This window comes from Cherax quadricarinatus, chromosome 11 (assembly GCF_038502225.1).
Source record: "Cherax quadricarinatus isolate ZL_2023a chromosome 11, ASM3850222v1, whole genome shotgun sequence".
In the NCBI taxonomy this organism is placed as follows: Eukaryota; Metazoa; Arthropoda; class Malacostraca; order Decapoda; family Parastacidae; genus Cherax; species Cherax quadricarinatus.
This window is the reverse complement of record NC_091302.1, coordinates 22,527,323-22,549,254: the sequence shown is the minus strand read 5'-3', so window position 1 is coordinate 22,549,254 and position 21,932 is coordinate 22,527,323. Positions and strand designations below refer to the sequence as shown.

Genomic DNA, 21,932 nt, shown 5'->3' with positions numbered 1-21,932 from the left:
GAGTATAATACCGAGTATGTCGCCAGAAGCACACATTAACCAGATAACCCCTGCGGCATATGGTCACCTGGCAAACCTGAGAATAGCGTTCCAATACCTCAGTAAGGAATCGTTCAAGACTTTATACACTTTGTACGTCAGGCCCATACTGGAGTATGCAGCACCAGTTTGGAACCCACACCTCGTCAAACACGTCAAGAAATTAGAGAAAGTGCAAAGGTTTGCAACAAGGCTGGTTCCAGAGCTAAGGGGAATGTCCTATGATGAAAGGTTAAGGGAAATCGGTCTGACGACCCTGGAGGACAGGAGGGTCAGGGGAGAACTGATAACGACATACAAAATGCTGCATTGAATAGATAAGGTGGACAGAGACAGGGTGTTCCAGAGAGGGGACACAGGCACAAGGGGTCACAATTGGAAGCTGAAGACTCAGACGAGTCAAATGGATGTTAGGAAGTATTTCTTCAGCCAAAAAGTTGTTAAGAAGTGGAATAGTCTGGCAAGCGATGTAGTGGAGGCAGGAACCATACATACTTTTAAGACGAGGTATGATAAACCTCATGGAGCAGGAAGAGGGAGAACCCTGTAGCAGTCAGTGAAGAGGCAGGGCAAGCAGTTGAGTCTCGACCCCTGCAACCACAATTAGGTGAGTACACACACTGAAACACACACACACGCACACACACGCTTACACACAGTGCACGCATGCAATGTTAGGAAGTACTTCTTCATTCATAGAGTTGTCAGGAACTAGAATAGTGTGGAAAGTGATGTAGTTGGGTCAGGATCAATACATAGTTTTAAGAAGAGGTATGATGAAGCTCATGGAGCAGGAAGAGAGTGATCTATTAGCGACCAGTGAAGAGGGTTAGCCAGAGGCTTTGATTCGACCTCTGCAACCACAATTAGGTGGTTGCAGAGGTCCACACACATATATATAAATAGAAAATGAGGCCTCAGAGGGGAAGTCAGAGACTCAGAGGACAAGAGGAAGATGGGCCTGGAAGGAAGAGTGGATGGAAGAACTGTGGAAAAAGATGGACCAAGTGTGGGAAAGCAATCTAGACAAGCTTCCCATGAGAATGGAGAACAAGATGGAGACAGAGAAGACAAAGTGGGAGTTACGAGCTGAGGCTGCAGAAGCCAAGATACGGGAACAAGGAGACGAAGTAAATATACTGGAACGAGATATAGGGCCAACAACCAGAGGGGCAATGGCAACTGGAGGAAATACTCCAATATTAAAGGAGGGATTCAATGGAAAGGTATTAGACAAAACTTACATTGAGGCCCTAACAGATCACCAGGAATGATCGAGGAATGAAGTGGGCATGCTGTTGGGCACAGGGACAGCAGTATGTGAGTGGGGTGCAGGGGGAGGAGACAGACCCCAGGCAGAGGCATGACCAGGTCACCAGGAGGTTCAAGAAATAATAACAAAGGTGATGGCTATGTATAAATGGGACATAGAGAGAAAGGCTCTAAGAGGATGAGAGGAAGAGGTCAATTTTTATCTCTTCACTCTCCTGGATCTTCAGGAGAGTGAAGGGAAAATGTATGATAAAAGATGGAAGAAAGAAAAACAAGAGATTGAAAATATCATCAAACAGACAGGAGAGGACATGTCTGAGCTAATAAATTTTCAGAGAATAGGAGAGTACTCGAAGGACAAAAATTGACATGTCAAACTGATTTTCAAGACAGAAACAGTGTGGGACAGTGTCTTGCAAGAGAAACCATGGCTTTTGTGTGGAACTGTGTCAAAAGCCTTCTTACAATCCAATAAAATGCAATCTACCCACCCATCTCTCTTCTGTCTTACTTCTGTCACCCTGTCAGGCTTGTGACACAGGATTTTTCCTCCCTGAAAGAATGCTGAATATCACGTATATGCTCATTTCTAGGTGCTCCATCAATCTTTTCCTTATAAGCTTCTCCATGATTTTGCATGCTATACAAGTCGGTGACACTGGTCTGTAGTTAAATGCTACCTGCCTGTCTTCTTTCTTAAAAATCAGGACTATGTTTGCTGTCTTTCACACCTCTGGAAGTTGCCCAGTTTCGATATATGTTTTGAAGATTGTTGTTAGTGGCACACAAAGCACCCCTTCTCCCTCTTTCATGACCTACGGAGAGATGCTGTCAGGTCCACCTGCCTTTGATGTATCCAGTTCACTTAGCAGCCTCTTTACTTCCTCCTCAGTTGTGTGTAGTGTGTCCAGCACTTCTTGGTGTACCCTACTATTCCAATTTATTGTAGTTCAGTCAGTCTGCACTGAAAATATTTCCTTAAATCTCTTCACATACCTCTTTGTCATATATTGTGATCTTCTCTCCTTCCTTCATCAGCCTAATTTCCTGGTCCTTGATTGTTGTTTCTTCCTGATGTAGCAGTACATGCTATGTCATTCTCATTTCAATACTATTTCATTCCCGTAATGTCGCTGGTCCTCCATCCTTATTCATGCATATTCATTTCTGGCTATCTGGATAATCTCGGTATTTTCCCGGATCCTTTGTTTTCTATTTTTTTTACTGTTCTCTAATGTTTTAGCCTCTCTACATCTTTGGGTGAACCAAGGGCTAGTTCTAGCCTTCCCATCTATTCTGTCGCACTTAGGTGAGAACCTCTCCTCTGTGTCTTTGCATTTCATGGTCACGTATTCCATCATTTCATTCACTACATGTCCCACCAGTTCTCTCTTGCACTGTACTTCATGGAGGAAATTCCTCATACCTGTGTAGTCCCATATTTTATAGTTTGGCTTCGCACATCCTACTCATGCTGCTTCTCTTTCTATTTTCATATATGATGTCCTCAATGTCAGAACTACTCAAGGTGTATTTGAAGTGCAACCATGTTGGTTCATCCTTTTATCTCTCTCTGGTAGTGTCCCTGGCATGTTTATGCATGAGGTTTTCCAGTACTACCTCTACCATCTTAGCTCTCTGTGCTTCTGGTCCCCCATGTGGCTCCAGGTTTTCCTAATCAGTCTCCTTGTGATTGAAATTCCCCACAACTAGTAACTTTACCCAGCCCATATGGGCCCTTCTGGCCACCTCAGCTAGTGTGTCAACCATTGCTCTGTTGCTCTCATCATATTCTTCTCTTGGCCTCCTGCTATTCTGTGGCTGGTTGCACATCACTGCAATTACCACCTTGGACCCCCAGCATGAAGTGTTCCTACTATGTAGTTCCTTGTTTCCATTCTCTCCATTCCTTGCATTTCCTCAAGTCTCCACTGGCTTTTGATGAGCAGGGCAACTCGTCCTCCCCCTCTTCTCCCTTTATCTTTCCCTAGGATCTGATTTACAGATTGAAAGATTGAATTTGTTATCATCCACGTGAACTTCATGTTGGTGAGTTTTATGATGTCTTCATGATTCTTTCCTGCCACTCCTCACATTATTTTATTATTTCATCTGCGTTGGTGTACCAAACCTTCAGCTTCTTATCTAATACTGTGGTCTGGCGGGCTTGTTGGGGTTCGGGGAGTGGGTGACCTGACATGATACTATAGAGGGTTGCTGTGAAGATGGAGTTTGCGACAGGGGAAGGGGGCTATCGGTTTGGAGTGAGTTATTATCCTCTCTCTTAATTTCTGTCTGTCTTTCTTATCATGTTGTGTCACCTTCGAGGTATACCCACTGATAATTTAACGAGCCCCTTAATCGTTCTTTATTCTACCGGATACTGTTTCACACCGTTTCTAACTTGAAAATCTAATTTGACTAGATGGTTTCTTTCCCTTGAGAACCCTCGTATTCTCTGAAAATTTGTTAGCTCGGTCATGTCTTCCTCTCCAAACTCTTTCATGATATTTTCAACCCTTTTTTCCTCCTCTTGTCGTCTTTTTTCGTAAGTTGCCCTTTCGGCCTCCACAAGCTAGTGAACAAAGATTTACCTCTCCCATTCATCCTCTCATTGTATTTTCATTTGTATTTTATGATCCAATTTAAATATTTCCATTGCTGATTTCCTTAACATTTCTGAGGCTCTGATGGTCTGTAAATGCCTCTATAGGTGACTTGTCTCTTTCCATTCGTTCGGTCCCCTTTCCGTCTGCAGTCTCTGTACCCAGCAGCTTGCCACTTTTTCTACTTGACTTTTCCTTGCCCCCTGGTGTTCTGATAGGGCTTCTGTGTATGACTTATCTCATTCTTTTTCTTTGGTCCCCTAGTTGGTTGCTGATATGCCTGTTACTGATGTCATGCACACTCTACTCTTTGGTTCCTTAACCCATTTCAGCATTTTCAGTCCCTCCTCTAAGCTCCATATCCTAGCCTCTGCAGCTGTGGCTTGTATCTCCTAACTTTTGTTCTCTGCAGCCATCTTCTCCTCCATCCTAAGCTCTTGTAGCCTCCTTTCCCACTTTTGTTCCTTTTTCATGAGTTCTGCTGTCTATTCTTCCTTTCTAGAATCTTCCTCAGAACCCCTGACTTTTCATCTGACTCTCTGGGATCCCATTTTTTTTGTTTACTAGTTACCATGAAATATAAATCTTATGTACATTTGCATGTACATATATGGGGTGTATATGTGTGTTTGTGTGTATATACATGTGTGTAAGTCTGAGTGTGGGTGTGTGTGTGTGTGTGTACTCACCTAATTGTAGTTGCAGGGGTCGAGACTCAGCTCCTGGCCCCGCCTCTTCACTGAACACTACTAGATCCTCTCTCTCCCTCCTCCATGAGCTATATCATACCTTGTCTTAAAGCTATGTATGGTACCTACCTCCACTACATCGCTCACCAGACTGTTCCACTTCCTGACCACTCTATAACTGAAGAACTGCTTCCTAACATCCCTGTGACTCATTTGAGTCTTCAGTTTCCAAGAGTGACCCTTTGCTTCTGTGCCCCCTCTCTGGAACAAATGTCTCTGTCCACTTTGTCTATTCCACACAGTATTTTATATGTCGTTATCATGTCTCCCCTATCCCTCCTGTCCTCCAGTGTCGTCAGGCCGATTTCCCTTAACCTTTCTTCATAGGACATTCCCCTTAGCTCTAGAACTAACCTTATTGCAAACCTTTGCACTTTCTCTAATTTTTTAACGTGCTTGACCCGGTGCGGGTTCCAAACTGGTGCTGCATACTCTAGTATGGGCCTGACGTACACGGTATACAGTGTCTTGAAAAATTCCCTACTTAGGTATTGGAATGCTACTCTCAGGTTTGCCAGGCGCCCATTGCTGCAGCAGTTATCAGGTTAATGTGTGCTTCCGGAGATGTGTTCGGTGTTATAATCATGCCAAGATCTTTCTCCTTGAGCGAGGTTTGCAGTCGTTGGCCACCTAGCCTATACTCTGTTTGTGGTCTTCTTTGCCCTTCTCCAATCTTCATGACTTTGCGTTTGGCAGGGTTGAATTCGAGAAGCCAGTTGCTGGACCACGTGCTCAGCCTGTCCAGGTCTCTTTGATGGTCTGCCTGATTCTCATCTGATTATATTCTCCTCATTAACTTCACATCATCCGTGAACAGGGACACCTTTTAGTCTATCCTTTCCATCACGTCATTCACGTATACCAAAAATAGCACTGGTCCAAGGACAGACCCCTGTGGGACCCCGCTCGTCACAGGTACCCACTGTTATACCTCATCACGCACCATGACTCATTGTTGCCTCCCTGTCAGGTATTATCTGATCCATTGAAGTGCCCTTCCCGTTATACGCACCTGATCCTCTAGTTTCTGCACTAATCTCGTGTGAGGAACTGTGTCGAAGGCCTTCTTGCAGTCAGTCCAAGAAGATGCAATCAACCCACCCCTCTCTCTCGTCTCTTACTTCTGTTACTTTATCATAAAACTCCAGAAGGTTTGTGACACAGGATTTGCCTTCCATGAAACCATGCTGGTTGTCATTTATACATTTGTTCCGTTCCAGGTGCTCTACCACTCTCCTCCTGGTAATCTTCTCCATGACTTTGCATACTATACACGTCAGTGACACTGGTCTGTAGTTTAGCGCCTCTTTTCTGTCTCCTTTTTTAAAGATGGGAAATACATTTGCGGTCTTCCATTCCTCAGGTAATTGTCCAGTTTCAAGGGATGTGTTGAAGATTATGGTTAATGGGACATGCAGCATTTCTGCTCCCTCTCTAAGGACCCATGGGGAGATGTCCGGACCCATTGCCTTTGAGGTATCAAGGCCACTTAGCAGATTCTTCACCTCCTCCTCAGTTGTGCGTATGTATCCAGCACTTGTTGGCGCATTCCCTGTTGGTGTCCCCCTCTGTCCTGTCTTCCCAGAGTCCTTCCTGTCTCCACCGTGAATACTTCCTTAAATTTCTTGTTGAGCTCCTCACATACCTCTTGATCGTTGCGTGTGAGTTCCCCACCTTCTTTCCTCAGCCTGATCACCTGGTCTTTGACTGCTGTCTTTCTCCTTATGTGGCTATACAGCAGTATCGGGTCAGACTTGACTTTTGATGCTATGTCGTTTTCATACTGTCGCTGGGCCTCCCTCCTTATCTGTGCATACTCATTTCTGGCTCTTTGGCTGACTTCCTTATTTTCCTGGGTCCTTTGCCTTCTGTACCTCTTCCATTCTCTGGTGCACTTAGTTTTTGCCTCCCTACACCTTTGGGTAAACCAAGGACTCACTCTGTTCTTCCCATTGATTCTGTTGCCCTTGGGAACAAACCTTTCCTCTGCCTCATTACATTTTGTTGTTAAATATTCCATCATTTCGTTCACTGACTTTCCTACCAGCTCTCTGTCTCACTGTACTTCCTGCAGAAAGTTCCTCATACCTGTGTAGTCCCCCCCCCCCCTTTTAAAGTTTGGCTTTTCCCACTCGACTCTTATTACCCTCTCCACTTGCAACTCTACTACGTAATCAAAACTCAGAACCACATGGATCGCTAGCTCCAAGGGGCCTCTCATATGTGATGTTCCCAATGTCTGAACTGCTCAGGGTGAACACAAGGTCCAGTCTTGCTGGTTCTTCCTCCCCTCTCTCTCTAGTAGTGTCCCTGACGTGTTGATGCATGAGGTTTTGTGTGTGTGTGCGTGTGTGTACTCACCTATTTGTACTCACCTATTTGTGGTTGCAGGGGTCGAGTCTTAGCTCCTGGCCCCGCCTCTTCACCGGTTGCTACTGGGCCCTCTCTCTCCCTGCTCCATGAGCTTTATCAAACCTCGTCTTAAAACTGTGTATGGTTCCTGCCTCCACTACGTCATTTTCTAGGCTATTCCACTGCCTTACAACTCTATGACTGAAGAAATACTTCCTAATATCTCTCTGACTCATTTGTGTCTTCAACTTCCAATTGTGGCCTCTTGTTTCTGTGTCCCCTTCCTGGAACATCCTGTCTTTGTCCACCTTGTCTATTCCACGCTGTATTTTATATGTCGTTATCATGTGTGTGTGTGTGTGTGTGTGTGTGTGTGTGTGTGTGTGTGTGTGTGTGTTGTGTTGTGTATGTAGGCACTCAACTAGTTGTAGCTGCAGGAGTTGCATCACAGCTCCTGGCCCCGCCTCTTCACTGGCCACTACTAGATCACTTTTCCTACTCCATGAGCTTTATCATACCTCTTCTTAAAGCTATGTATGGATCCTGCCTCTCCTACATCACTTCCCAGACTATTCCACTTCCTGATAACTCTGTGACTGAAGAAATACTTCCTAACATCCCTGTGGTTCATCTGAGTCTTCAACTTCCAATTTTGACCCCTTGTTGCTGTGTTCCATCTCTGGAACATCCTGTCTCTGTCCACATTGTCGATTCCTCTCAGTATTTACATGTCCTTGTCATATCCCCCTTATCTTCCCTGTCCTCCAATGTCGCCATGCAGATTTCCCTTAACCTCTCCTCGTAGGACCTGCCCCTTAGCTCTGGGACTAGTTTCCTTACGTGCTCGACTGAGTGTGGGTTCCAAACTGGTGCTGCATACTCCAATATAGGACTAACGTAAACGGTGTACATGGTTCTGAACGATTCCTTATTGAGATGTCGGAATACTGTTCTTAGGTTTGTTAGGCGCCCGTATGCTGTAGCAGTTATTTGGTTGATGTGTGCATCAGGAGATGTGCCTGGTGTTATACTCAACCCAAGATCCTTTTTCTTGAGTGAGGTTTGTAGTCTCTGGACCCCTAGACTGTACTCTGTCTGTGGTTTTCTTTGCCCTTCTCTGATCTTCATAACTTTGCATTTGGTGGGGTTGAACTCCAGGAACCAGTTGCTGGCCCAGGCCTGCAGCCTGTCCAGACCCTTTTGTAGGTCTCCCTGGTCCTCGTCCGATCGAATTCTTCTCATCAACTTCACATCATCTGCAAACAGGGACACTTCTGAGTGTCCCTGTTTACAGATGATCTGTGTGTGTGTACTCACCTAATTGTACTCCCCTAATTGTGGTTGCAGGGGTCGAGACTCAGCTCCTGGCCCCGCCTCTTCACTAATCGCTACCAGGTCCTCTCTCTCCCTGTTCCAAGAGCTTTATCATACCTCGTCTTAAAGTTATATATGATTCCTTCCTCCTCTACATCACTTGCTAGACTATTCCACTTCTTGACAACTCTATGACTGAAGAAATACTTCCTGACATCTCTTTGACTTATCTGAGTCTTCAACTTCTAATTGTGACTCTTTGTTTCTCTGTCCCCTCTCTGGAACATCCTGTCTTTGTGCACCGTATCTATTCCTCACAGTATTTTGTATGTCGTTATCATGTCTCCCCTAATCCTCCTGTCCTCCAGTGTCGTCAGGCCTATTTCCCTAAACCTTTCTTCGTAAGACATTCTCCTTAGCTCTGGAACTAACCTTGTTGCAAACCTTTGTACTTTCTCTAATTTCTTGATGTGCTTGACTAGGCGTGGGTTCCAAAATGGTGCTGCATACTCCAGTATAGGCCTGATGTACACAGTGTACAGTGTCTTGAACGGTTCCTTACTATGGTATCGGAACGCTATTCTCAGGTTTGCCAGGCGCCCATATGATACAGCAGTTACCTGGTTGATATTTGCTTCCGGAGACGTATTCGGCGTTATACTCACCCAGAGATCTTTCTCCTTGAGCTAGGTTTGCAGTATTTGGCCACTTAGCCTATACTCTGTCTGCAGTCTTCTTTTCCTTTCTCCGATCTTCATGACTTTGCATTAGGCGGAGTTAAATTCGAGAAGCCAGTTGCGGGACTACGTGTTCAGCCTGTCCAGGTCTCTTTGTAGTCCTGCCTGATCCTCATCTGATTTAATTCTTCTCAGTAACTTCACATCGTTTACAAACAGGGACACTTCTGAGTCTATCCCTCTCTTCATGTCATTCACACACATATATATATATAAACACACACACACACACACACACACACACACACACACACACACACACACACACACACACACACACACACACACACACACGCACACACACACACACACACGACATATATATACATATATATATATATATATATATATATATATATATATATATATATATATATATATATATATATATATATATATATATATATATATGTGTGTGTGTGTGTGTGTGTGTGTGTGTGTGTGTGTGTGTGTGTGTGTGTGTGTGTGTGTGTGTGTGTGTGTGTGTGTGTGTGTGTGTGTGTGTGTGTGTGTGCTTGCGCATCTGCGAATATTAGTGAATAAACAACAGCACCAACCTCCTGCTGAGAGCTGGGACGAGAGGACTATTCTTCTGTCCAATCATTGCCATAATCATTGGAAGGAACCTCTCTTTGGACAAATAAAAGTCACAACGTCCTAATGAGAGAAACGAGTAAATTAATTAACAGTGTCCTAAAGAAACTAATAAGATTTATTCAAGTAAAACACATGTACATGTAGTTTTTTATCTATATGTCTTGTAATAAATGAAGCACTTTATTTCAAAATGGAAAGTTTATAAATAATAATGATTATCCTTTTTGGAAGATTTTCAAGTCAGAAGAAAACTTTAAATGTAACATATTGGTACATATTGAAAATTAAACTGAATAGTTACATATTCCAAAATGACATTGTTAATGGAGATATGGAAACTGTTCACAGCTGCAAGACGCCAAGTGAGATTTTTGGTCAAGTAGGAGACTACACGTGGCAGTTTACATCCTAGCCACGCCCATCACATATGAAAATTTGTCGGGAGGCTTAAGATGAACACACTTATTATAACCCAATATAATCAATTTAAAATTGAACCGCCAGTAGATTCAACTTTGGTAGGCCTTTGAAGCAATTTAAAAAATGGCTACCAAGCAAATTTTTATATTCTAAAATCACTGAGAACATAAGAAGATATTGATCTATTGATCTTGACCTCTGTATCTATGTTTTTAATATAAAATATTTCATAAATGACTGTGGAAAATTACATTTATCTGTATGTAACTCATTATGTACATAACAGTAAATGATAAAGATAATTATTATTTATCAGAGTTACATAGACAAGTAGGAATTTGGGACACCTAGGTCACAAAAAATGCCCCCCTTCGATATTTACCACTGTCATATCCACAAGTTGCTCTGGACCTATTAATTACACATGAAAAATACATCACCAGGAATGCTGGTAAATATATAAATTTGTGGACTGTATATTAAATTAAAAAATGTTTATATATAAACACATTTACATAACAGAAGGAGAATATCTTAAAATCACTCACCAATTTGACTGGAGATTAATGTGTCATGTACAGGACCCCCCCTTTTGCCTACATTTATGAAAAATTTACTGGCCAGAATTTAAACATAAATTAGACAGCTTATCTGAGGTTCCTGGAGTTGTCCTGTCCTGTCGCCTGACATCTCAAGTTATGCAGGAATGCACATCCAACAATTTAGGCTCCTATTTGAGAGGTGTCAGCCCAAATTTAACCTCTAGAGCACGAAAATTTCTTCCCATTACTAATGTCTGTTACTCAATTCAAAAACAAAAATGGCGACTCTCTTCTGCGCAGACGCAGGCTGAGTTTCCCATTTTCTATGACATAAATATTATTAAATACAGTATGGCCATCTATTTACATATAACTACTGTATTTCTGGAAAATATATACAGTATTTTCCACAATGACATTCAAGCTGCTTTTAAGTAAGGCAGCTAATTCAGGTTTAATATTAAGATTTAAACAATATTCACACAAAAAAGTTTATACATACGTTATACCAGAATTTTAATGCCTATATAGAGAAATATTAGTTAATGGCAATAACAACTAACTGAAGATCGACTTTCAACTTCTTTGATATCACTGATTTTTAAAACAGTTTATGACAACAAGGATAATGATGAGCTTTGGGAAAGCGATAACATATCATTCAATATATCATGGAATTACCATAATACCTACAAACAAGACAATGTCCCGGACTTCCACTTAGCCGATTTCCTAGGACTGAGAAATTACCAGAGTTGGTTAACTGGTGTAACCTGACTGTGGGTTGGGTAGGTGTTGATGGTTGCTGATATGACATTTTTATAGTAGCTGCCCAGACTACTTACGTTCTACACTGGGAAAATATATGAAACAAAAATAACCCTAAATGGATAAACAATGGATAAAATAATCTCATAGGTCAAAAGAGAGGCATTTATAGGCGAATCAGAAGGGGAGAAGAGAAGTTAAGATACAAATATATTCAATTAAAAAGAGAAATAAAAACAAAGGAATAAGAAAAGATATTATAAGGTTAAAGTTGTAAGGGATTTGAGGATTAACGTAAAAGGTTTCCTTCAGTTACATAAGAGTAAGATTAGGTACAAGATAAGGCCGTTCTAAAGCTACTCCGGTCAGCAGATTGACAGTGATAAACAAATGTGTCGAGACTTTAACACATTTTCTCACAGTTTTTAACCAAGAAGATACTAACGAAATTCCAGTAATAATAAATTACGTAGAGCACAACGAAAATAAGTTATACATGATCAAAGTCACTAGTGATATGATATTTAGACAAATAGATAAATTAAAGTCTAATAAATCCGAAAGGGTTATAAAGGAAAGTAAGTAGAAACTTAGCAAACCTTTGGCTACTGTTTTAAATATATCACTACAAACTGGCATTGTGCCAGATAAGTGGAAAATGGCGAATGTGACACCTGTTTACAAAACAGGACACATGGCCTTAGCTCCGAATTAAAGGGCATTAAGCCTAACCTCTTTTGTGGGAAAACTGATGGAATCAATAATTACTGAGGCTATTCAAAGCCATCTTTTAAGCTATAAATTGATTGTGGAATCTCAGCATGGTTTTACAAAGGAGTGTTACTTTCTTACGAATTTCCTATTTTTTTTTCACTAATGTATTTGAGGAGATAGGTCATGGTAATAAATATAATGTTGTATATACGGACTTTAGTAAGGCTTTTGATAGAGTTTCGCATCGGAGATTGTTGAAGAAAGTAGGGGCACACGGAACAGGAGTTTTTCTTGGATAGAGACGTGGTTGACGGAGTAAGGACGCATCACAAATGGTGTTCCACAGGGTTAGTGTTGGGCCCTTTGTTGTTCACAGTTTATATAAACGACGTAGATGAGGGAATAAATAGCGATATATGTAAAGTTTAGCCTGCCAAAATCCACGTTGCTCTAACCACTGAGCTATCATTGCTACAAACATCAGTTACCAAGTAACACTGAGAATGTTGCTTGATACAGTACGAGCCCCTAGTCCACACTTTTGTTTATTCATTGACAGCTGTACATTTTAACTTAATTGTAGTTCATCGCCAATGTAGTCTTGAGGGTGGGGGGTAAGAATAAATCTACTGTTAAAACTCTTGGACCGAAGGAAGGAGTTCAGTTGAGTTATAGTTGGTGCCTCTGCTGGAATGTAATACAGTATTACTTCTGATTATCTTCAATTAGAGGCCAGGGTTAGCTCAGAGCAGTGGTGGGGGAATCTGCGCCAATTAAGGCAGCACGCGGCTTTCTAGGCTTTCTGAATGGATCATAATTTTGCATTAAGAAATCTCTTTTTATTGTATTGATAATACGTTACCCCTCATGACTCACGAAACCGTAATACGACTGCAAACAAACTATACCACGGGTGGGGTTTGAACCCGCGATCAGAGTCTCAAAACTCCAGACCGTCGCGTAAGCCACTGGGTCAGCTAGCTTCAATAAGATTCATCCAACTAGGTATATTTCTACACCATAAGAATGTTGGCATAGGCTCCACTGGCCCAGTGGCTAACACGACGGTCTGGAGTTTTGAGACTCTGATCGCGGGTTCAAACCCCACCCGTGGTATGGTTTGTTTACCCCTCATGATTTAGTCCTAACCGACCTAATGCGACTTGAGCTTCAGATAACAGGTTTCCCGCCTGACCCACCACCCAGCCAGAGGGAGGTGAGGACACAGTCCTTCCCGCCTGAGCAGCTACACTCATGATTTGGTCCTAATTGACTTAACACGACTTTAGACAATAGATATCCTGCCTGACCACCATCACCCAGGCCAAGACAAGTTGGTAATGGAGGGTGAGGATGTGGCCAGTCTATTATTGTCTTTTAATACAAGAGTATGTGACTGTCCACTTGAAGCGTAAATTCGGAATTATTATACAGCATGACTATTTATGTATTTTTTTTATTTTTATTGTATGTCCTCAACTAATCATGTCAAAAAAGGCTAAAAGAAAGGTGAAGGAAGAAAATAAAGCATTTAATGATGATTGGGAATTGGAATATTATGTTGTTTCTGCTCAAAATAAAATGATTTGCTTACCCTGTGATACCACAATATCTGAAGCGTAGAAATTCAATGCATATCAGCATTGTGCCACTTATAATAGGAACACAAATATGTCAGATTAGATGAAGAGGCACGAAAGATTACATTGCAGAAATTGAGAGATAGAAAGCAAAAGCAACGTCAATTATTCCAAGCAGTGTTAGGACCAAAAAATGATACCACTGAAACAACCTCTAAAGCATCTTATATACCTGGAAAAAAGTTATGCCATTTATCGACGCAGAAATCGTAAAAGAAGCTTTATTGAAGTAGTAGGATGCTTACACCCAGATAAGGTTTCCAAGTACAAACAACTGTCTCTTTCAAGAAGCATAAGTGATCGGCAGCATGAATCAGCCCTCAACGTAGCTGAACAACTTCACGCAGTAATCAAAAGGAAATCATATATTATTCGATAACTCTGGATGAATCAACCGATGCTACTTTATTATACTTTATTCATGTCATAACTGAGAATTTTCTTTGCTAAAAAGAATTACTCTGTTTGGGCAGCCATACTGGCACGACACCTGGAATAGATATCTTCAGCAACTTTCAAAATGAATGTCGCGAAGTTGGACTCAGTTTGGGTAATTTAGTGAGTGTGTATACAGACGGTGCTGCACCATCCATGACAAGAAAACGTGAAGGTTTATTGCACAGCTAAAGAAAGAATTATCAGATCCCATTGTCCTAATTTCAGAAAAAAATCTGAGCTAAATCTACTATTTTAAGTGACACTTTACATAAAATTATATATATTATTACTTATATTAGTGCAAATGAACACGGTATCGTCAGTCTGGCAACATGCTTAAGTTGGATGATGAGGTAGTCAGTGCGGATTTGCAGTTTCGTTCTTTAGTGCTCTGGCTATCACAGGGAAAGACAGATGTTGGTCAAAATTTTATTTTTACGAGAACAAATCATTGGATTTTATGAAGACCAACATCACTAACGTGAACTATTAAATGAAAACTTCTATAGAAATGCTGCATTTCTCTCTGATATCATGCAAGGTAAAACTAAGTCTATATATAATATATGGCAAAACATCGAACGTTTCGAAAAAAGCTATCATTTTTGAAAATCCTTCTTACTCAAATGGAAATTGCGGATGAACACTATCCACCCAGCGAAGACCATTAATGAGCAAGATGATTCATGTGAATCATTTGAAGAATATGCTGCTGTTGTAGACTAAGAAAGATCCCGCTGAAATATGGAAAAAATGCAATAGAATATCCATATCTACAGCAACATGCATGACGAATGTGTGGAAAATACTGTATATTCTCCAAAAATACAGTGTATTTTGTATATAAATTGATGGAACATATTGTAGGTAATAAAAATTAATTTGTAAATAAATAAAGAACCAGAAAAATGGGGGAGCGTCGCTGGGGAAGAGTCGCCATTGTTTTGAATTGACCGAGACAAACGTTAGTGAAAATCGGAAGAATTTTCGTCGCTCTAGGGGTTATATTGGGCTTAAAACCTCTCAAATAGGAGCCGAAATTGTTGGATTTGCAGTCCTGCATAATGTGAGCATTAGGCGAGTGGACAGGACAGTCAAAGAACCCCAGCTAAGTCGATGTCTATATTTATGTTGAAATTCTGGCTAGTATTTTCTTCATATTTAGGCAGGAGTTTGTGTATGATACACCAAGTAGTCTCCAGACAAATTGGTGAGTCTTATTATTATAAATTCTCCTTCAATGTATATGCATTCATTTTTTAAATTTAATATACAATCCTCATATTTATATTCATGTTTACCAGAATTCCTTGTAATGTATATTTCATTTGAAATTAATATAGGTCCAGAGTGACTTGTGGAGATATGACAGTAGGTATCGAAGGGGGACATTTTTGCAACCTAGGTGTCCTAAAATTCCTATATGTCTCTGTAACCTTGATAAAGAATAATTATCTTTGTTACTTTTAAAAATTACTGGTATGTATCTAATGAGATTCATCCAAATAAATTTAATTTTCCACAGAATGCTTTCTTGTTTCTCAGTCACATATTGTTACGAATCCACATTTTCGTAACTAACCCAAATCAAGATGCCCTTAAAGTTCCAAATGAGACTGCAGTCCTCCATGTTTCAGTCAAATATCCAGATGCTTTCCCACAAAAAAACAGTCACAACAAAGTAATTAAAAGTTTAGTTAACTTTATAAATAAAAAAATCATGAAGTTATTATATAATAATTAAATTTTAACAAAATAACCGACATTTTGCAGTATATCTAATCAGAAAAGCTTGAATGCTGCGCTAGTAGATTACGGCTAATTTTAATGCGGTCTTCCAACATAAAAAGGTGTTACTCTGCTACTCTCATTAGTGCTACAACGACTGTTGTTCTGTAAGGCTATTTCTGCAAGTGTGCTCTATTAGTGAATGTGGTTTTTCCAAATTCTCCTTTTCAGTTCATGATTGCTGCTGAAACTCATGACAGATGTTACATGTATGAAGTGTGCACGTATTGTAGCTCTTAGAAAACATGCTGATTTGAGTATTAGACAGATCGCCGAAAATCTGAGGCTAGGAAAGTCAACTGTTGGTCGGATTCTGAAGAAAACTGACGACATTGGTGATTGTGGAACATTGAATCGAGGAAGATATGAAAGAAAATGCAAGACAACACCTCACGATGACAAGGTTATCATAAGAAATTTTCTGAAAGATCCCAAGAAAACCGGTAAAGATCTTCAGAGAGATTTGGTTTCAGGTGGTGTAAATGTTGATTCTTTAACTGTTCGACGAAGGCTCACTGAAGCTAGCAGAACTACCAGAAAGCCAGTATAGAAACTATTATTGACCGCTGCTATAAAGGTAAAATGTCTCTGGTGCATTTTGAAGCACATTGGTATAGATCAGTGGTACTGAGATGGAGCAAAGTTGAACCTCTTCGGAATTAGTCACTCAACAAAAAATGATGACGTTCTTCGAAGAGAGTGGGTTTAGCGTTCTAAATTGGTCGGGAAACTCTCTTCTGATTTCAACCTAACTGAGAATGTTTGTTCGGGCAATAACCAAATGCAGGATTGCAAAACAGAACAGTTCAACTGTGGAGAAGCTAATTTGTGTTGTTATTAGAACCTGGTAGAACGACGAAGAACATGCCAAAGTGTGTTCAACATTGGTCGAGTCTATGCCAAAGCTTGTAGCATTGTTAATAAAAGCACAAGGTATTCATATCAATTAATAAACCAATAACAACTGCGACTAGTCGAGGGCTCGAACCCGTGTTGCTTTGTCCCGCCTCATGGTGAGCAAAAATTACACGATGCTCTAACCCACAAGATCACCCAATCCTGCAAAGATCATGCACCCAGCAGAGCTAGGTGTTGTATCATGATCCGAGGAAATACGATGATGTGGGTGCCTCAGAACTAATTTCATTCTACTCCCTGTTTGGCGTATAAGCCTCCACAAGCAGTATATATCGTATTGTAACCACAAACAAGTGGTTTTTAATCAATAACAACACTGCGACAAGCCGAGGGCTCGAACTCGTGTTGTTTTGGTCCGCCTCATTGGTTTGAGGTTTGTACGTAGCTTGAAATTGAGCTAAAATTAGCAGACATACTGATTTTTTGTCAGTATTGTAGAGGGCACTAATCACGTCATTCGTCTAATACGTGTCCAACTGGCTAGTATAATACGTGTTCATTACTGTGCTGACAATTTTTATACAACTGCTATAACAATAATGCAGTCAACTGTATTATTGTTATAGTAACTGTATAAATCTACTACTTATCAAATAGTATAATCATTAAATTTAATATCATAAACATGAAATATTCTTAAAACGCATGAAAAAAATCACAAATCAATATACAGTCCAAGCCGTAGACACATCCACTTGCACGCATTGAGACAGTGAGTAGAAGGAGAACACGTCCAATCACGACAACAAACAGCTATACACGCTGAGGAAGAGATGGTTGATTACGATTTTGCAGAACCAGAATAATACCAGTATACTAGAGTGAAAGCAGTGCATAATATTTTATTTTTGTAATTAATTGTGTTATCGCATTTTTTAGCGCTGTTTTACGTAAATTCAGCGCGTTGTAGCTCATTTTAGGAAAGAATCTTTTTTTTTTTCCAAAAAATTTAGCCAGGCAGATACAGGGGCGGTCCTAGGAACCGGAGCGTCTTGTTTACCGTACAATATGGTACTCCTTATTACCTCTGACTGAGAAATTCGGAGCTACAAATCCGTACTCTCTGATAAAGAACCTTATGATTACTCCTATCTTTGTTTAAGGGTCTTAATGTGACTAGATTAAAAGAAGATAATCTTGATTGGTGCCTTCACTGTATACCTTGAATTTTAGGAAAAGGTCTGAGTTACGAAGTTATATATATATATATATATATATATATATATATATATATATATATATATATATATATATATATATATATATATATATATATATATATAAAGAAAAAAAACAGTGGAATAGATTTTGTCTTTTTTCTAAGAAAAATTGTACTGCAATTTGATTGGCATTAAATTTTTACTGAACACATTTTGACGTTAAATGTTTTGAAGGAAATTATTTAAATATTAACAGTATTATCTCATTCAGGACAAGTTGAAAGGAATTATGAAAGAGATGCGTCCTGCTTCTAAATACTCCACATATGATTTTACGTAGCTCTTACAGGGAGACCATTTATATCCCAAATTTCTGTCGATACTATCATACAGAGAGAAGAAGATAAAATTTCTAAATATTTCCATTAAGTCCGTGAAATCATTAGGTTGCGCAGGTAAAATTTATTTTTCAGCAACTACTGAGTAAAATACTGAGGACCTTCATTATCTCTACATGGAGTTCTTGGAAGCAAAGCTCATTGCTGAAGCCATCTACGTAAACCATTTCTCGATAAAATGCGTTGGTAATATACTCATTGCTTATCACAGTTAACGTACAAATCTTTCAGAGTAAATGTTGTTGAAACTTATAAGTTCAAAAGAATAAAAATCACAATACCATTGCTTAAACAATTCACAAATAACCAATACTTACCGAAGGAGCCGTATAACCACATTTTGGTTCGTTCATGGTCATTATCCAGTACACAAATAACCCGCACATAAAAGAGAGAAGCTTACGACGACGTTTCGGTCCGACTTGGACCATTGACAAAGTCACACAGTGTGACTTTGTCAATGGTCCAAGTCGGACCGAAACGTCGTCGTAAGCTTCTCTCTTTTATGTGCGGGTTATTTGTGTATCGTTCCAGTCACGGTATTGTGCCTTTTTGTTATTCATTATCCAGTCTTAACTGAACCAGAGAAAGGAGGAGGGAGAAAGGCAAGAAGGGTAATAGTGGTAGTATTAGTAATTGTAGTAGTAATAGTAATTGGAGTAGTAATAGTAGTAGTAGTAGTAGTTGATATTAGTGTAGTAGTAACAGTATTAATAGAATTAGCAGCAGCAGCGGTACCAGTAGTAGTGGTAGTAGTAGTAATATTAATAGTAGTAGTTGTTGTAGTGGTAGCATTAATAATAACAATACTAGTAGTAGAGGTAATGGTGATAGCAGTAGTAGCAGTGGTAGTAGTTGTTGTACTGATAGCAGTAATAATAATAATAGTATTAGTAGAGGTAGTGGTAGCAACAGAGGCAGCAGTAGTAGTAATAGTAGTAGTAGTAGTAGTTGTAGAAGAAGAAGTATTAGTGGTAATGAGGTAGTAGCAGTAATGGTTGTGCAAGTGGTGAATTATTAAAGAGAGCAGTAGTAGTAGTACTGAACGAATTGATATCAGTATTATTAACATGGTAAAATTACCGACAATATGCTTGGTATAAGGACACATGCAAAACGTTGCCTCAGAAAATGTCACATCAGTTGCACATGTGTCCTTTTACCTAACGTGTTATTAAAAGACGTAGTAGAACATAAGAATAAAAAAAACAGTACGAGACGTTCAGAACTACGTGTGAGGACAAAACATACTGAACATGACCCCTGGATAAAACACTCAGATATAACCTTGCGGGACAGATGATGAAGTAACACCTGTCCACAATGGTGCACAGAAGCACTTCAGTAGTCCACTTGCTCAAACTAGGAAAGAAAAGGAGGTAAGAAGCAGGAAAGTCAGAAGGAAGGAAGGGCAAAGGAAATATGGAAGGCAGGTCAAGATATTTCTTTCGGTGTTTCTTTCATTTCCTGTTCCTCCTCTCATTTCTAATACTTTTGATAAAACTGGCAACTCCCTTTCTGAAATAAAGTCTTCACTCTGTTGACACCAACAATACTCATTTCTCTCATGTTAGAGATTAAATCTATCCAATTATATGGTCCCCTGCTAAAATTATGTATCCATCATCTAGCCTTCACAGACACCGTCTTCACATAACTTTCCTAACGTGAATCTTAGTCCTGACATTATTGTCATGGCACCTGGCGGTACACTGTCATGTGCCCCAACTGATCTGATCTCTCTTTTCCTCTTGTTCTGTCTGCTGCATTTTCTTTGCCTATCCTGACTTCTGGCTTTTTTTTCTTACTGACTTTTCATTTCTAGATTTAGCCGTTAGGGCTAATTCAGTTCTTCTCTGCCACCCGTCCCCGGGAGCAGGAGTAAGAGAGTTAAGATTCTTTACTACTTACTACCCTCAGATGTAATTTACTCTTGGTTTTTCTTCCCTTATTCCACTGAGGTATTTTATCCTAAGTGGTTATATCAACGATTTTTTTTCTCCCGCCCGTGAGCCAGAAAGTCTCCAACTGTGCTCATCTGTTCTTTCTTACTTATGTAAAAAAAAATACACTAATGTACAGTTCAGGATTTGTCACTATTAGCTTCTTCAGTTTTATTACAGAGATAAATATAAAAAAGAGTTGAAGGAGAGCATCCCAATTATATCGTTCTGCCGGTCAGCGACATGGCATTAACGTTTTCGTCAAACATTTTGTTAAAAAAAGACATCAGCTCTTCAATTGCCATTAAAATCTTGGTAAAAAATGTGGGAAAAGAGGTGACAAGAGATATTTATGTGAAGCTGCGAAATCGCTGGAGATTAGCGTCGGCGTGTACCACAACGCCTGGAATCATGAGACCAACACAGAGATGATGTCAGCAGAAGAAAATTAACGAGGTCAACAATGCATAGATGTTTCCCTAATTACCGTCAGTAACACAATCCACGAGAAGTCCTGCAGTTACAGTATAGGCGAATTGCTCATAAACAGTATAGTGCCCGTCTTGACGACAACTGTAACAGGTGATGGACCTACTTTTGGGCTTCACCTACTATCATTAGTGGGTCCTACCCACCTTTGCTGCTGCCTTCAACTTCTACATCACTCCTCTGGCTCCACTATGAAAGCCTCTATCGTCATGCATCTACTTCACAATGAACAAGGCTAAAATAATGATCACCTCCAATCAAGGCTAAAGGACTGGCTACCTATTAAGCTCTAACTAGATGTTAAACTAGATGCATTTCAGTCGCTGCATGATGCGATAAACGTATTCCCATGTTCCATAACCTCAGTTCTTCTAACTCGGTGCCGAGTGCGGAGTAAATTAATATTGTTGTTAAATATTAGCATTGTATATCTGAAGTGATACAGAAGATTCTTTCACAAGTCATCATATGGAAATTAATATTTAAAATTATTTAATAAAAATGGTAAATTATAACAAACAGCCCAAATCAAATTGACTACTTTCAAAGAGACTAATATCCTTAAGCTTGAAACAGCTCAGAAGTTGTAATATAAAGATATCAGCATTGATGGGTTGATGCTACCCAGATACAATACCCAGAAATTACAGCCTGAAAAGTAGCGTTTAAGAGTGTGAGCACAGTAGTTAATTAAGTTTTAAGGAAGCTTTGAACATAACATGCAAAGTTTCAAGAATGGTCTTGAGGGCAGACAGATGATTCACACACAACATTAACAGCTGCTGTTCTGGTCCTAAGATGCATCAGTCATCAAACACTGAAGTCGTTCAGAGGAGGTAAAATGAAAAATATTTAACGTGATTTTAAAGGGAAATAGATTACTACACTATTTTACACATAAAATTGTTAAATCTTCAGCAACATACATAAGTTTCACTCTCTGCCGTCGTCAGATTCTTAGACACATTTTTATGAAGGTTTGAAGTTATGTTACGGAGGTTTTTTGAAGTTATGCGAGTCACTCCAGGATGCTGGGAATGAGTTTAGC

The 21,932-nt window shown here is 39.9% G+C and overlaps 1 protein-coding gene across 1 annotated transcript in view; it reads right to left on the bottom strand.

Moving 5' to 3' along the window:
* LOC138852537 (probable glutamate receptor) overlaps nt 1-21,932 on the bottom strand; it is a 184,208-nt gene that overhangs the window by 42,172 nt on the left and 120,104 nt on the right. The window contains exon 12 of the mRNA XM_070083856.1: nt 9,627-9,726. Coding sequence (XP_069939957.1) covers nt 9,627-9,726 — 100 coding nt within the window. The remainder of the gene's footprint in view (nt 1-9,626; nt 9,727-21,932) is intronic.